The sequence below is a fragment of the Pelmatolapia mariae genome, unplaced genomic scaffold, assembly GCF_036321145.2.
Source record: "Pelmatolapia mariae isolate MD_Pm_ZW unplaced genomic scaffold, Pm_UMD_F_2 NODE_ptg000535l+_length_72605_cov_1, whole genome shotgun sequence".
Taxonomy (NCBI): Eukaryota; Metazoa; Chordata; class Actinopteri; order Cichliformes; family Cichlidae; genus Pelmatolapia; species Pelmatolapia mariae.
This window is the reverse complement of record NW_027052220.1, coordinates 14,164-30,040: the sequence shown is the minus strand read 5'-3', so window position 1 is coordinate 30,040 and position 15,877 is coordinate 14,164. Positions and strand designations below refer to the sequence as shown.

The 15,877-nt window shown below is 42.8% G+C and overlaps 1 protein-coding gene across 3 annotated transcripts in view; it reads right to left on the bottom strand.

The window, feature by feature from the left end:
• LOC134623289 (kinesin-like protein KIF26B) overlaps nucleotides 1-15,037 on the bottom strand; it is a 28,140-nt gene extending 13,103 nt beyond the window's left edge. For 2 of the 3 annotated variants that reach the window (XM_063468439.1, XM_063468440.1), the window contains exons 1-7: nucleotides 14,802-15,037; nucleotides 14,255-14,611; nucleotides 11,949-12,398; nucleotides 9,389-9,510; nucleotides 9,108-9,279; nucleotides 2,920-3,129; nucleotides 2,466-2,559 (exon numbers count right to left, since the gene is read on the bottom strand). In XM_063468439.1, the coding sequence (XP_063324509.1) occupies nucleotides 2,466-2,559; nucleotides 2,920-3,129; nucleotides 9,108-9,279; nucleotides 9,389-9,510; nucleotides 11,949-12,398; nucleotides 14,255-14,611; nucleotides 14,802-14,864 (1,468 nt within the window). In that variant the 5' untranslated portion in view covers nucleotides 14,865-15,037. The remainder of the gene's footprint in view (nucleotides 1-2,465; nucleotides 2,560-2,919; nucleotides 3,130-9,107; nucleotides 9,280-9,388; nucleotides 9,511-11,948; nucleotides 12,399-14,254; nucleotides 14,612-14,801) is intronic. The other variant, XM_063468441.1, reaches the window with a different exon arrangement.
• Nucleotides 15,038-15,877: the final 840 nt, after the last annotated feature.

The window sequence follows — 15,877 nt, the reverse complement described above, 5'->3', positions numbered from 1 at the left end:
AGTTTTCGCAAGACTCGATTCGGTCTCATGAAAAATGAAGTGCACCCCAAGATTCGATAGCTTGCAGCTATTATAGACCATAATCATTAACTTAAACCAATTAATTTCTGTATGAGTGTATCAGCCTTCAATATTGTGTAATCATTTTTGACTTGTCTTTACAACATGGCTTAAGTTCATTGAACTTTGCAGGTATTTGTTTATAAATTCTATTGTGGGTCACCTTGACTGTATCACAATGACCCCCAACAGATTTGCTGTTGTGGGTCACTGCCTGCTGCATGACACAGCTTTAGCTGACTGAGCCTCACATTTGTCTCTAGGTTAGTTTGGAGTTCATGGTGATTATATGACTACTCGGTTCCCAGGTGACTGCATAAGCCCAAATCATCATACCTCCACCACCGTGCCTGACAGTTGGTATCAGGTGTTTATACTGATCTGTTGTGTTTGTTTGGGTTTGGGCTAAAATGTTGCTGTGCGTTACAGCCAAACACCAACATTTTGCTGTTGTCTGTTCAAAGGACATTGATCCTGAATTTTGCAGTTTCCAAAGCTAAGCCACGCTGCCATCCAAACAGGCTATATGTTTTCAGTCTTTCTAGCAGTACCTTAATGAACTTTAACTTTAACATGCTAACTGAGGCTAACTGAAAAGTAGCTCTTGTATTTTTGCAGTTTCTCTGAGCAGAGCACCGTCTAAGCATGGGTAAATTTGCTAGGATGCACACATTTGGGTGACCTTCTGTTAACCACACCTGAATGCTCCAAACCAGCAAACTGTCAAAATGTGCTCACACCTGCAGATCATCAATGAATCAGCTGCAACTGACTAACAGCACCTTCTTGCTAATTAGGGATCCCTCTGTGATTCTTCGGTGTGCACTTATTAAGAGTGTACTTAGTTGGACTGTGGACCGCCTTGAGTCCTTTGAAAACCTACTACATATGAATTACATGAAGGTATGCATCCACACAATATATATTACATTCACAAATACACAGTCTGAGTTGCACAATCAGTTTTTATATTATTTATGTCTGAAAATATATCAAACATATCAATGCAACGTGTTGCTGACAGAAACAGTTTTTCTGAAAATGGTGACAGGGCTTTTTAATAAATAAAATCACAGCTTCTGCTGTTCATGTGCTTAACATGAGATACAAGCCGTTTATTCCACTTAGCAAGGGAACTATTTTTTAATTTTCCCCAAAAAAATTCATCATCAGCCAGAGTTACGATTTGTACGTCTGGCTTCTGCACGTGTACTACCAAACACAATGGGGGGCCATAGTCATAGATGAGGCCATGGGCTCAAAATAGCATACACCAAATAAAGTTGAACCTGTGGAACATCGAACTGTAACATCTTAACATTGAAATAAAGGCAGGGGAGGAGACGTGGTTGAAAACAGCACATCACAGAGCACACGTTCGCTTGCAATGCATTGCAGGCAGGAATGACTGAATAATAAAAGATTTCATATCAGTCATAAAAAAATATCTGCAAGATTTTATATATAGATATATAGATAATCACAGATTTATAGCAAAGTCTTGAAATAGGGCTAATTGCAGGAAAGCATTGGCACGAACAAAACACATCATATATAATCTCACAAGAATGCACAAATAAATGTTTTTATGGCCGATGCCATATTGTATCTTTTTCTAGTGCACTTTTGCCCCACATTACTCTTGAGTTATGGGCTTGTTTCACTCTATCTCGTCTTATCCAAACTCTAATTGAATGAGGATAAGAGAATTGGTTTACTCCAATTAAAGGCTGAGCGGTCTGCCGTTATTCAGAGAGAATAGTATTCTGTGGAGGAGATTGATGTCCCGCTGGCTGTGGGCCACATGTAGTCTGTACTGGCCAACTAATTCAATCAGATTTACGGAGAGTGGCGTCATGTGAAAAAGCAGGTCCAAGGAGACCCTGTCCTTACCCTGTGTGTGTGTGCGTGTGTGTGTGTGTGTGCTACAAATCTATTAAACCCCTTTACCGCTAAGTGCAGGGCTCCATCGCTCTAATAGCAACATATCACAGTCCACTTTGTTTGCAGGCCCTTCTAAGCTCAGCGCTTCAGCAAAATGAAGTGAAATATTTTCCTAAAACGTCAAACAATGGGAAGCTTTTACAAACACATGTATGCTGTATAATTGATGAACAGGCTTTTATTTATAAAGTAACAGGTGAAGGATGAATAACTTAAAAGGGAAGGAGTTTTTTGTTTTTTGTTTTTTAAAGAGCAAAAAAGAGAAAACTGACTGGAGAGGAGACAAAAGACACAAGGAGGCTGGAGATTTGTATCGAGAGGACAGAGGGAGTTTAAAGTGATAAAGAAAGGCTGAAAGATTGCAATGGGATAGAGGAGGAGGTGGGGCGGGGATGATAAAAGCATCCCATTCCCATCTTGAGATTTTAACCCATGGCCTCTCACAAGGACCAATTACTCACCCACATCAGCACAACCCAAGCCCAGGACACAGGCATCGCTGCCGCTGAGCACACAGCGGATGACATCAGCCAAGACGCCCGCACACACCTCGGCCTGGTCGAGAGAACAAAGGACAGCGAGCAGCTTGTGATTCATCTCCACTCTGAAGAAGCGCACTCGGTACAGAGCAAGAGCCAAAGCAGAACGGGGATGCAGACTGATTCCCTTGGGCTTAGATACTGTAAGCAGAGCTTGGAGAAAGCTGAATGTAATTGATGGACTGTGTAATTGTGGTGGCTATCCAGGGCCTATCAGTTTTCAGGTCATCAGACAGAGAGGGAACTAACAGTGTAGGATAAAGAAGAGGCAAATATGTGCTGTATACATGTAATGCTACACAATCCACTGTCTGCCAACCTGATCACAATAGAAACAACTAAAGTCATATTTAAATGCTTTTCAACAGAGCCACACCTGGCTTGACTCCTGAGGATATGCACTGTCGAAGGTGAAGGTCTTCAGATGACTTTTGCCATCCCTGCCCAGTGTCATGGTAGCACGCTGATGGCTTTTGGTGACCGGCTCCACTATGGTTACTCTCTTCTTGGACGGGTCGATCCGGAGAACAGGTGGTTGGCCTTGGCTCTCTGACAGCGATGGGTTCACCCTCAGCACGACTTTAACCTGTTCGCCAAAGGAAATGGAAACAGAGTCGTGATGAAATTTAGACACAGTACAGAACAAAATATCTGTCCAACTGAAAAATACTGTATGAAAAAATAACAGTAAGAACAGCTGTCATGAGATTGCAAAGAGCATGAGTTTAATCTCAAATTATTATTTACCCAAAAATGCAGTTTCCATCAGCTTTAGCTGCGCTCTGTGTTTGCTGTATGAAGTGTACGCCCTGCTACGTTTGTGGGAAATTATCAAATATCAGTGGAAGGTTGGACATACCCACTGAAGCCTCAGCACCAACCCATTCTCACTCCCAGCTCATCAGATATGGGTGCTTTGTCAGAAAAGCCTTCCCATTCAATTATAAGAGGTTACACAGATACCAGGATTCAAGCATCCTCAAATCACAGAGCAGAATTTAGAGTCATTTAAATGCTTTTATTTTACTTTCATTTTTAACCTGAGTTTGGGGAAAAACAGCGGCCATTCGTGTAATGCTGCTTTGAAGTTTCCATTATTCAGGGAATCTATAATACCTGAGTAAGACTTCTAACCAGCCATCAGTACTGCATGTGAGAGCTTGTTGTAGCATTGTGAATATGGTAGCACGCTCTTGTTAATATTTGGTAAAGCAACACTACGGATAAGCAAGGCTTCATAGATAGCTGTGTGTAGCGTAGTCTTGTTTACAACCTGATGGACTGAGCATAACGTCCAGGCTGGTCTTAGTCACAATTACAGCTAATTAACTAAAAGCCACATCACCTTGTATTTTAGCTGATACAGTCTGCCCCATGCCTAGCACAACGATTGCTGGTCACCTGCAGCCAATTTAGTATTTCCAGTGAACCTAACCTTGACAAGCATTTCTTTGGACGGTGGGTTTAAAAACCAACAACAAAAAAAGAGGTCTTTCTTGCTGCAGTGCTAACCACCATATCATCATGGCATGACGCTATAGGCAAACTGTAAAATTTCTGTATTGTTTAATATTTAATGCTTAAACCTCATTATAATGGCATTATAAAGTATTTGTTGCTACTGTCCAGTCTAAGCTAAAAAGCTGAACGCTAACATGATGCTAGCATGTAAATATACAGCGCTAAATGCTAGCAGGTACCAAGAAAATGAGATCTTAATCTAAATGCCAATGAGGCAAGACTGAGTAGCACTATGTCGCACATGGAGCCTTTAGGAAAGAGTCAGACTGTTTTATTTGAAAACTCTACAGTTTATTAAATGCATAAAGGTACTAGATACTCTGCTTTTACTGTACAACGTGTATGTATGCTAGCTGATTTATGTGCCCTTCATCCTAAAATCCATATACAACACCACAAACAGCAAACAGCAGCGATATGGTGTTTGTTCTGATTATGCATTCATTTTTTTTAAACGTATGATTACCAACAGAGGTTTTTGACTCCAGACTCTGACACCAAAAACAGCTGCTGAAGAGTAAAGGAAAAGTCCGACTTGTGCTCTGAGCCCCTGCTGTTCAACAACAGGCGGCTGAAATACTGTCTTAGAAAATCCTCAGCTGAAAAAGAGAAAACCTGGGCAGAACAAAGTGATAAATGTCAAAGAGTATTAGGGCATCTTTGAGATGCTGAAGCAATGGAGGTGAACTTTGTTGAGCTAAACAGACAAACTGTCTTTGGACAACCAGTCGCCTGTTTTGTAAGGACATCAAATATAAATGAACTGACAACCAAGAATAAAATGGTGAATTGAAACAAAAGCATATTACCTTTAGGCTGCAGCACACCACATGATTCAGTCAGTGCAGCAACTACACAACCGCCTCATACATCATACATCAGCTGCATGACGATGCATTCCTCCTGCTGTATCTCTGCATGTCGTGACATTAATTCCTTAATGCACATCTCTGGAGGAAGTCTGAGATTTAGCGGCTATAAGCTCTTAAATCGAGTTATATCCTGATTCTGACAGGCTCCTAACAAGGCTCACAGGTCTTGGTCTGCAGGAAAACAAGGCAGCATATACTAGACAGCGCACCCTATTAGGGCTTATAAGCCAATTATAAAATTGGTTTTTCTGAATTCAGGTCTGCAAGACTGCAAGTAGATGTATGTTCTGACACCCACTCAAATGTGGTTTTCCTGAAAATGCACAGGACTGCATTACACCATTATGAGATCATCCTTCATTGACTGAATTTGCAAAGCCATTTTCCATCTGCCACATGAAGGATTTTTTTCCCCTCCTCATGATTTTAATACCTTACGCAAGAAGTGGTTTCTTAACCATATTGAACACGTGTCAAACTCTTTTTGTGAGGGTTAAATTATTCAGGAGAACCATTTGCAAGCTGAGAAAATCCTCCTCGACTCTCACACGCATGCATATTCTTGCACGTTTAGACATACAAAGCTGAGTGCTCAAGCAGGTGTGGCCGGCGGTGGGGTCTATTTGAGCCCTTATCTGTAACTCTAGACTACACCCAGGAGTCCATCTATGAGACGAGGGGAGGGCCCCCAGCCATATTGATCTCCCCGAGTTTCTCTCCCAGAGGAGGTGAGGAGAAGGGAGGAGGGGGAACAAGATGGAGACATTAGCACCACATTACAGTGTATCACAACGGACGGGTGATATAGGATCTCGACCAAATTGACTGAGATCTCCTTACCCCACAACACGGATGGTCAAAACACTTCCAAGATGGTGCCTGTGGGCTCTTTGATGATTCGTCACCAGTCCAGGTTTATTCTATATATTTATACCACACAATACAGGACACGTAGTTGCCCAGTGGCGTATTTCATTGTGAAACCTATATATATTTTCCTTTTTAAATAATGTATGCAGGATGTCTGTGTGTATTATAAAGCAGTCAGTAGATGATGCACATTATATCCAGTGGTGGCCGTCAGTTGATTTATAGTACTGCATTAAATCCATCATGTTAGCCTGATGTGCAGAATTCTAAGTACACATTATAGCAAAGCAGAGCACAATCATTGTGATTGATCCTATTGATAGTAATATGCCATGTAAACACTGTACACTAATCAGGATAATACTTGAGTGAGCGAAAAATCTTATTGACTGTAATTGTAGCTTGCTTTAAATGATGATGACACAGCCAGTATTCTGCCAGTGTACGGATCCATGTATGATGACCAACCCTTACTTTGCACTTCACGTTACACCTCGTCGGTAGTGGGTTGGACCCCCTTTTCCCTTCAGAACTGCCTTAATTCTTCCTGGCGTAGATTCAATAAAGTGCTGGAAATACTTTGGTCCATAATAACAGGATAACATCCAGAGAACGCGTTACTTGTAACGCGTTACTGTAATCCGATTACTTTTTTCAAGTAACGAGTAAAGTAAGGGATTACTATTGCAAAAACGGTAATTAGATTACCGTTACTTTCCCGTAGGAACGCTGCGTTACTGCGTTACTAAAACCGTGATTTTTTTTGCGAGAATGTCTCATGACAGTGACGTAAGCGAGTGCGACGTTCTTGGCAACAGCTGTGTGCAGATCAACAATGGATAATATATCGAGTGCAGGAGAGAGTATGAGCGTGCAGCGTTTAAAGCGTGGAAGTACTGACCTTACTTTGAGTTTGATTCCATAAAAACTGACAAAAACATTAGTGTCCGTTGTGCGTGGGAAGAAAACTTCTTTTTACAGCGAAAAAACCCCTAAACTTCCGAGCAAGCACCGAGTGCTACGACGTAATGGGAAATTCACAGAGAAACTCGCAGATTCTTCAACTGACCGCTGCGGCACACCTGCACCAGGCATACCTCCGCCTGCCCCACTCCTGCTTTACAGGTGAAAATAGAGCAACAGAACCGCTAGGATTTGATTTTATTTATTTTCTGCTGTGGTTTACTTGCATCTATCTGAAAGACTGAGTGTAAACACAAAAACTATTTTATTTTATGTGCTGGAATGTGCAGAAAATAGGTTTAAATGTTAAACAAATTTCTTCCAGTCAGAGAATGTTGCATATAATTAAATTTTTGCTTGATGCATAAAGTTAAAAGAATAAAACTAATAAAACAAGTTTTAAAAAGAGACTTTTCCATTAGATTACATTTTGTATGATGGATTATGCAGAAAAAGTAGAATTGGGCTGAAAGATCTATCGCTTTATCGCCTATTCAGGTTGTAAATCATGTTTTTAAAAAGTAACTAAGTAATTAATTACTTTTGAAAATAAGTAATCAGTAAAGTAACGGGATTACTTTTGGGGGGAAGTAATCAGTAATTAGTTACTGATTACTTTTTCAAGTAACTTGACCAACACTGATAGCATCATCCAGATGCATCATAGCATCTCTATTAAGTTGATAGCTGGAGACTGTTGAGGCCATCTGAGTGAGCTCATGGTCAAGAAACCAGCTTTAGATTATTTGAGTGCGCTATCCTGCTGAGGATACTGCGGTCACACAGGGATGGACGTGGTCAGCAACGATACGTGTGTCGCCCGTAGTGTTCAGACAATGGTCACTTGGTGCTATTTGGACAGAGAGTTGAAGAGAATATCCCCCACAGCACGGACTGAACCACTGATACAAGGCAGGACAGATCCATGCTTTCATGTTGTTTATGCCAAATTCAGACCCTACCATGCGAATGCTGCAGCAGACACTGAGACTCATCAGACTGGACAATATTTTTCCAATCTTCTGTTAAGGAACATCACTGATTCCATGTGAACTGTAGCCTCAGTTTCCTATTCTTAGCTGACAGGAGTGGCACCCAGTGTGGTCTTCTGCTGCTTTAGCTCGTCTGCTCAAAGGTACATTGTTAGTTACTGTTCTTACTGTCTTGGAGCAACTGTGACCACGTCATTTCCTCTGGGATTAAAAATATATTCTGATGTTGTAGGTTCTGGGAGGATTTTCAACCATTGCAACCAAGATATCTTATCTTGGTTGCAATGAATAGCTGAGGTACTGTTACCTTTCTATCCACTCTCTGCAACTGAAATGCCACTCGTTGGATATTTTCTCTTTTTGGGACCATTTTCTGTAAACCCAGATATGTTTGTGAGGAAAACTTCCAGCAGAGCTTCTGAAATACTCAGACAAGCCCGTCTGGCGCCAACGACAATGTCCGAAATCACCAACATCACCTAAGTCATCTTTCTCGCCCGTTCTGATGTTCACTTTGAACTTCACCAAGTTGACCTGACCATGTTTACATGCCTGAATGCATTAGTTGCTGGCATGTGATTGGCTGACTAGATATTTCCGTTAGTGATCGACTAAACAAATGAAGTTCCCGGAGACTTTAGACTGTTTTCCAGTCTTTCTCCTTTGCAGTGCTGATGCAACTGTTGTTCAACGAGATTAGCTCGGTTTGACTTATCGTGACGGAACAACGCAGACACATCGAAGCATAAATGCAAACAATGACATCGACCACTATGGCATAGGCTGCTCCACTCCATTAACATAAGGACTATAAATTAAGCATGGCTACTGCTGTGACCACCACACCGCCAGTGCTGAAGCCTTTTGGTGGTCTATACTAGAACAACAGCGGTTGTTAGCAGAACATTAAGGTTAGGGAACCTTTTATCTAAGGCTATTGCTCACACATATACACATTTAAATTCTGATTCTCTTGTGAACTTTCTTTAGCAACAATTAATGAGTGGTTGGTTACAGTTTTACATTTTTTAGTCAGACCTGCATAAGCAAATTATAAAAGCGAGCAGCTGAAAAAAAAATTGCATTTGGCCTGCAGCAGCGTGTCATCGAGGGAAAATAAATAAATAAATAGGCAGGCGTGCATTTTTATCCAACCCCAGTGTAAGTAATGGTCTCCAGCCTGGTGATCACTAAAATTTCTGCTTTGTTTTTGCTTCATGACACATTTTAGCAAGTGCCTAAATTATGTTCTCTCCTCCAAGTATCATAATTGATGGGATTTCTGAGCAGTTAATGCGTTTGAGCGTAATACAGATCAATTTGATGTGCTAGAATTTGAAGTCTACCTTGCCAACGCTGGGCGAGTCCTTGGTTCTAGTGGCAGCTTGCAGCAGGCAGGTGGGGACGGGCGGTGGGTTTTTCTGGATGATTTCCCTGAAGCAGGTGGAGAGTTGAGAGGGAGCTGGATCAGAAGCATGGCCCTTTTTCCTCAGTGTCAGGCTGAGCTTCTCAGCCGCCCTACGGGAAAGAAGTGAGGGAGTGTGTCATTGCACGGAAACTCCTGGTGCAGCCAGTACAGATCCTTTTCAAACACTTGCAGTTATTTGGTGTGCATATATTGGCTTACCTAGTCAGAAAGGACATAGCTGCAGTGTTGGCGATGGACACCACTCTGGATATGTGCGGGATCTTAGAGGTGGTCTGTACAGCCCCGACATCCCTGCAGCTCTGATAGGCATCATCTGTAGCCTGCAGGGGGAAAAAGCTCATTAAAAAAATCCAAATGTGTAATTGCACTGCAGCACCCACTCCAAAAGGGGCTATTATCACGGGAATTACTCTGGGGAGGAACATGAGGTGGGCGTCTGTGTAAGTAGGACACGCAGGCTGAGAGGAGCACGCTGGGTTAACATACACCGTTAGTCATATTACAGATGCAGCCAACTGCATTTGGAGTGTGAAGGATAGTTTGTGAAGGCTGCAAAACGTGATTCAGAGTAAACACGCTGCCTCTCATACACATAGTCACATCATCACTCAAGCAGCCTTACACGAATATATTCCAACACTCCAGCGCTCCAGCGTGGGCGTTTAGGGCTCATTCATGAGTTCACAGTGTGTGTCTGTGTGTGTCTGTGTGTGTGAGCGGCGTGGACGACTCTGCACGCAGTTCGACGTGAACTCATGCTGCAGGCCTCTGAGCCAGCAGCGGCTCAGCTCGTTCTTAAGGCAAGATAACAAAGTCAACTTTTGTTTTCATAGCATCACAAACGCAAAGTGCCAATTAGTGCCAGAGGAAATCTGCGGTCATTGTCGGGAATGAGGAAGCCAGAGATAATATGGATAATGCACACTTCCCCGAACCCTCCTCCTTTCTGCTTTTTGACTCACGTCTTCTGTCGTAATCTTTTTTTTTATCGCTTCACTTTCCCTTGCTCCAATTCCTCATGCGGTCTTTTATGATGTCTTGTTTTCCCCTCTCCTTCCTCGTTGCCCTTCCTTCCCTTCAACCCTTTCATTCCTTGCTTCCAATCTTGCACACTTCATTTCCTTCTCTCCTCTTCTTCCGTTCTCCCTCTGCCCTTCTTTGCGTCTCCACTCCTCACTCCTTGTCCTACGCTTTCACCGAAGCTGTAAAAACCTCTGTTGATCTGCTCTCAAACTGAAACACGTACGAATCATTTCTTCCACAGTCGTGCACAGTGCAGGAGCGCTGTTATTGTCACATTTGATTAGACGTGCCTTCAAAATAACAGTTTTTAAAAGAATCTCTGAAGACTCCTTTGGTCCAGTTAAGCACTCCTTAGTATTCTCACATAGTGATAACACGGGCTGATAAATTGAAATTCACAGTCATTTTTCAAACAATGGCTCTGTTATTTCAGACAAAAGTACACAAAGCAGACTTTCTTCCTGGATGGTGACTGTCAGTTTTGACAACTGCTGCTAGCAGATTTTTATCAGCTAGCTAACTCCGGTAGTGCTAACTCTCAGAGCTGAGTGAAAATGCAATCTAGAGCTGACTCCGTTTTTATGAGGACTTTTTAAAATGGTAAATCTTTTAAAAGGACCTTACACAGATGCCTACATGCACATATACCAAGAGCCTGGAGCTAAAGCTGCATATCCCAGTTTGTAACTGAAGATCAAGCAGACGAAATACTGCCATTATTCTATACTTGTACACTCTACACTGTTCTGCACTGTAGATCATATTGCTTATGATATTAAGAAGGATTCTAAAAATGTGTGCTATCAGCATGTAAGATCACACTTTATTCTATGCTAACATAATACTCAGATCCGTAAAAGCTCAAGCTGCCCCGTGTCTTCAGTTCACTAAGTATATATCAAGAGCTTATTATCAGTACCAGAAGCAGGACTAAGTTTAGATTTTACGATTAGTGAATGGAAATCAATTTTTGGCTTTGGCAGAGACAAAGCGTGACAGGGATGCTAATGTTAGGAATAGCTCCTACAGTGAATGTGCTAGCATGAAATTGTCCTTGTCCCTCAGCTGAGCGTGCTAATATGTCCACAGGCTGCTGCTCTGTTTGAGAGAGCTCCCAGAAAACCTCCACCCTTGAAGCAATTTTATACTGTAGAGACCCTCCTAAGATATATCTATATGCAGTTTACAATAACATTGTGGTTCAGCAAACTGAAAACTGTGATGGCCTACACATATTATCTGTCAACCAGGTCAAATATAGTCCTAGAATCTGTCACTAACTACATTAAATGAAGGATTTGGGGTGTTTTTAGTTGTTGGCTCACAGCAAAAATGAGCCAACAACTGAGTAAAGAAAAGTCAGTTCTCAGTCACCTTGTACAGGTTTATAATCTTTTTTTATTGGGGACTTGAGAAGGACACGCTCAACCATCTTCTATCACACTAATGCATATTTCGCCAGCCGCAGTGTTTAATACGACCATCCCTCTATTGATCACAAGTGCTTTTTGACCGGCCGGCTCTTGCGACAGAGGTAAATCATGACCCAATTCCATTCCATTAGCAAAAGTACTTTTGAACAACACACTCAGCCACGGGATCGAAATAGGCTCTGATTAGGCGCTATGAATCACTGGCTCGCTGACACATGCACCCGTAAAGGCACACATTACCCATATAGCTCGTTAGGAGGGTATGTGGGATTCAATGCTAAGAGAAGGGCTCATAGTGGTACCTGACGGTAAGGGTTTGTGGTGACACCATTAGCTCTGGATGCAGATTTAGAAGCCACCAGCTGCTGCTGCTCCTCCACCCAGCGGCCCATATCAGGGTTGGGGAGCTTGGGCCCCCTTCGTCTGAGGGTCTGTGGGGTCCTTTGAGGCGTCCTGGGGCTGCGCGGGCTCTGAGGAGTGTGGCTTTGATCCAGAGCCTCCCTCGAAGCCCTGTCTCCTCGCTTTGCTTCAATTTGTCCAAACAGTGAGCCAGTGCTGAGGCTGGCTTCAAAAGAAGGCTTGGCTAATGCCTGACCCCGGCTCAGAGCCACATGGATGGCCTCTTGCTTGAGCTGGTACAGGTTTGTACCGCAGGCTCCACACTCCCCCTGATCTCTTTCTCTGAAGTCTGTGGTGGACCGACTATGGACCCGGAGGTTTTCATGAAGAAATGCTGACAGGTCACTCAAGTCCTGCACAAGTGAGAGAACATAGCAACAGGAGTTACAGACAGGAAAATACCTTTGCTGTTTATAGTACCTTTTTATTATTGCACAACACTCGCCTGTAATTGACTGACAAAATAAGATAAGTCGAGCGCAATCTTCACGTTAGGACACAGTAACAGTCTAATCTGGTCTGTTTGATATCTGGCTGTATGAATGATCACTGAGTATATGAGAACAGAGTCATGGGAAGCCACTTTCTACATGGAGGTATTGATTAACACTGTCTTTATGATCCTTAACAGCCCAGTGAAAAAAACTGTGTTTACTGCATCTCACAAGTGGATGGAACATGTCATAAATCTCAGTTCACTGGAAATTCTCGGAGACTAGCATGTCATCCTGGAAGAATGGCTTTTTTTGTCTGAAACAAAACAGGAAAAGTGAGACGTCAGCGTTTGTGTGTCTTTTTTCAGCCAATATTAGCATTTTGCTGAATGTCATGTCATCACTGTGTTACTGTAATAGACAGCTGCTATCTGGATTGGATGTAAAAAATCCAATTTAATTTGGAAAAATCTGACAACAGGAGGTTAGAACAAGTAAAATCGTGTTACTTTAAAACAGAGATTTTGACACCTGAGGTTCAGGTCTGGTCCCGGCTGTCACAGCTAACAAGAAGGAATCAAAAACCATCATCTTGTTTTTCATTCCGAGAAAGACGTCCTGTGTCACACACACAGCAGCATCCAGCACGCACTATCCGCTGTTTTCCAAACTCCTTCCCTCCTACACACTACAATGACCGATGTTCCCTCACAGGAGTTCAACAGGAGCTCATAAATGTTGCAAAATTTCACTCAAAGCCTAAACGTGCTGAAACAGCTGGTGCTAAATAAACTTCCCCGTAAATAATATATAGGGATAATAATCCTGATGTATCAAAGAGGCAAAAATAAGCCAAACTGAATTTCAGGTTAGACTGATGACAGATAGAGTATAAGGTGCTGCAGAGACAGCAGCAACTCCATCTTAACAGATGACGTTATACACCCATGATGCTACTGAGAAATCACGCTTGGATCAATAAACCTGCGAGCAGCTAGATCTGGCTTATCAGATTTCTACTGACCACGTCTGTGGCCGCACGGTGCCTCCCATCTTCCTCCTGCTCTCCCTGTGGTCTCTAAAAACATGACACGCCCCATCCCACTTAAGAGGACAAAAATAAATAGCCTTCCCTCAATGGAGAGAACTGTGGAGATGACACAGGGATGTCGCCATGAAATATTCATGGCCATTTAAAACCACTGGCGCAGGAATGTCACTGGTTTACTTTGGCGTTCGAGTCCGAATGATGGATTTTGGTGGTGATGAATGTGCAAACGTGCACGCTTCTAAAAGGCAGCACTGAAGGTCCCACATGAGCCTTAGAACACTTGTTAAGCATCACCACTATATGCCTCAAAAGGAACTACCGATAAACTACCTACTAGTTTATCGGCCCACGCTGAAGCATTCATGTCTGCTTTTAACATTTTTCATGCATATTTATTCTTATTTATTCTTTCAATTCACAATATTCATATCCAAAGAGGTTATTTGAGAGGAAAAAGCAAGTTTGTGAATACTTTTGTCACTAAATTGCATCACAAAAAATATGAATGTGCATTTCTTTTAATTAATGTAACAAATATAGACCAGTACCACCTGCTGATAAGCATCCATATGCATTCAGCTTCATATTTCATTTCAGTTACGTGTTGTCTGTTGAGTCCAAACACGATATTATTACTGTAATTATATAGACTGCTTCGAAAGCACACGGCTGCACTGTACATGCCACTTGATCCCCTTTCCATCACAGCATCATTGTCACTGACCTTGCAGGAGAAGTGATGGTGAACAGCCAGGCTAAGGGCTTGTTTCTTCAGAGCAACAAGGGTCGCTGAGCACTTCTCGCAACGAGCAACTTTCCGATCGGACCTCCCAAAGCCGGGATTCGCCGACATGGAGCCTCCTCTACATATAGTCCTAAAGGACATGGTTGTCCGGATGCGGTCTCCTACAGATCCAGGGAGGGACTTGTAAGACGGGACATCGTCTGCTCTCTGGCACATATTCCGATATGGGTCGCCCCTGGACCCTCCGGCACCCACAGGAGAGGGGCGCTCCTTGGGCTGGCGGTCCTTTCCTGCGGAAAAGCCGGCGGTCTCAAAGTGATGCTGCACTTCTGTGCTCTGAGAAATAAATCATGATAAATAAGGATGTATGTGGGCTTTGGCAGGGGGAAATTAAATATCAATCGACTTGGACTACTGTAACCACACCCAAATGTTTTGTTTTTTCTAGTGCAACAGTACTCTCAAGAAACTCTAAACCCCCACAAATGCTAACAAATTTTGCCCAAAACGAACAAATCTGACTTACCCAGAGACCTCCTCTGATCGAGGCTGGAAACCCCTCTCTTCCTCTTCCAGTCAGAGATGACATGACAACTTGTAAATATTTAAAAAGATATCCGAACAAAGGCGGGGGGCATTTTCTGTTTATTGTTGCCAATCCTCGGGGACCTGGTGCAAAAATATCCACTCACGTGAACGCCTAAAAAAACAAACTACAACAAGCTGAAATGCTGGGCACAGTCTCTAAGAGGTGGAGTGATGGCAGTGGCACAGTGGAGAAGGAGTGAGAGCGCACGGGAGAACACTTCATGAAGTCACTTGGCTATTTATTATAAGCTCCTCAGGGAGGCAGCACGGAGCAACTGCTCGGAGAAACCTTAAAAACAGGAGCAGGCGGCTGAGTGTTTGAATTTCTTGACGTGATTCATGTCCTACATACTGTCGCTGTCCCGCAAATGTCACTGCACCTTCTTACAACGGAACAGTCTGACAACATGCCTGAATAGACGTGTGGGCATGCGGAAATATCTATCCACATTATTCTTACAATGTGTGCACCATCTTGCTGGAAAAACTCAGGGAACGTGCCAGCTTCAGTGCATAAAGAGGGAAACACATCATCATGTAGCAATTTCAAATATCCAGTGGCCTTGAGGTTTCCATTGATGAAGAATGGACCCACTATCGTTGTACCCCATATACCACACCAAACCATCACTTTTGTTGTTCCAACAGTCTTGGAGGGATCCATCCAATGTGGGTTAGTGTCAGACCAATAGCGGTGGTTTTGTTTGTTAACTTCACCATTCACATAAAAGTTTGCGTCATCACTGAACAAAATCTTCTGCGTGAACTGAGGGTCCTGTTCCAATTTTTGTTTTGCCCATTCTGCAAATTCTGTGCGCCGATCTGGGTCATCCTCGTTGAGATGCTGCAGTAGCTGGAGTTTGTAAGGGTGCCATTTGTGAGTAGCTAATATCCGCCGAAGGGATGTTCGACTAATGCCACTCTCCAGTGACATGCAGCGAGTGCTACGCTGTGGGCTCTTGCTGAATGAAGCTAGGACAGCCACTGATGTTTCTTCATTAGTGACAGTTTTCT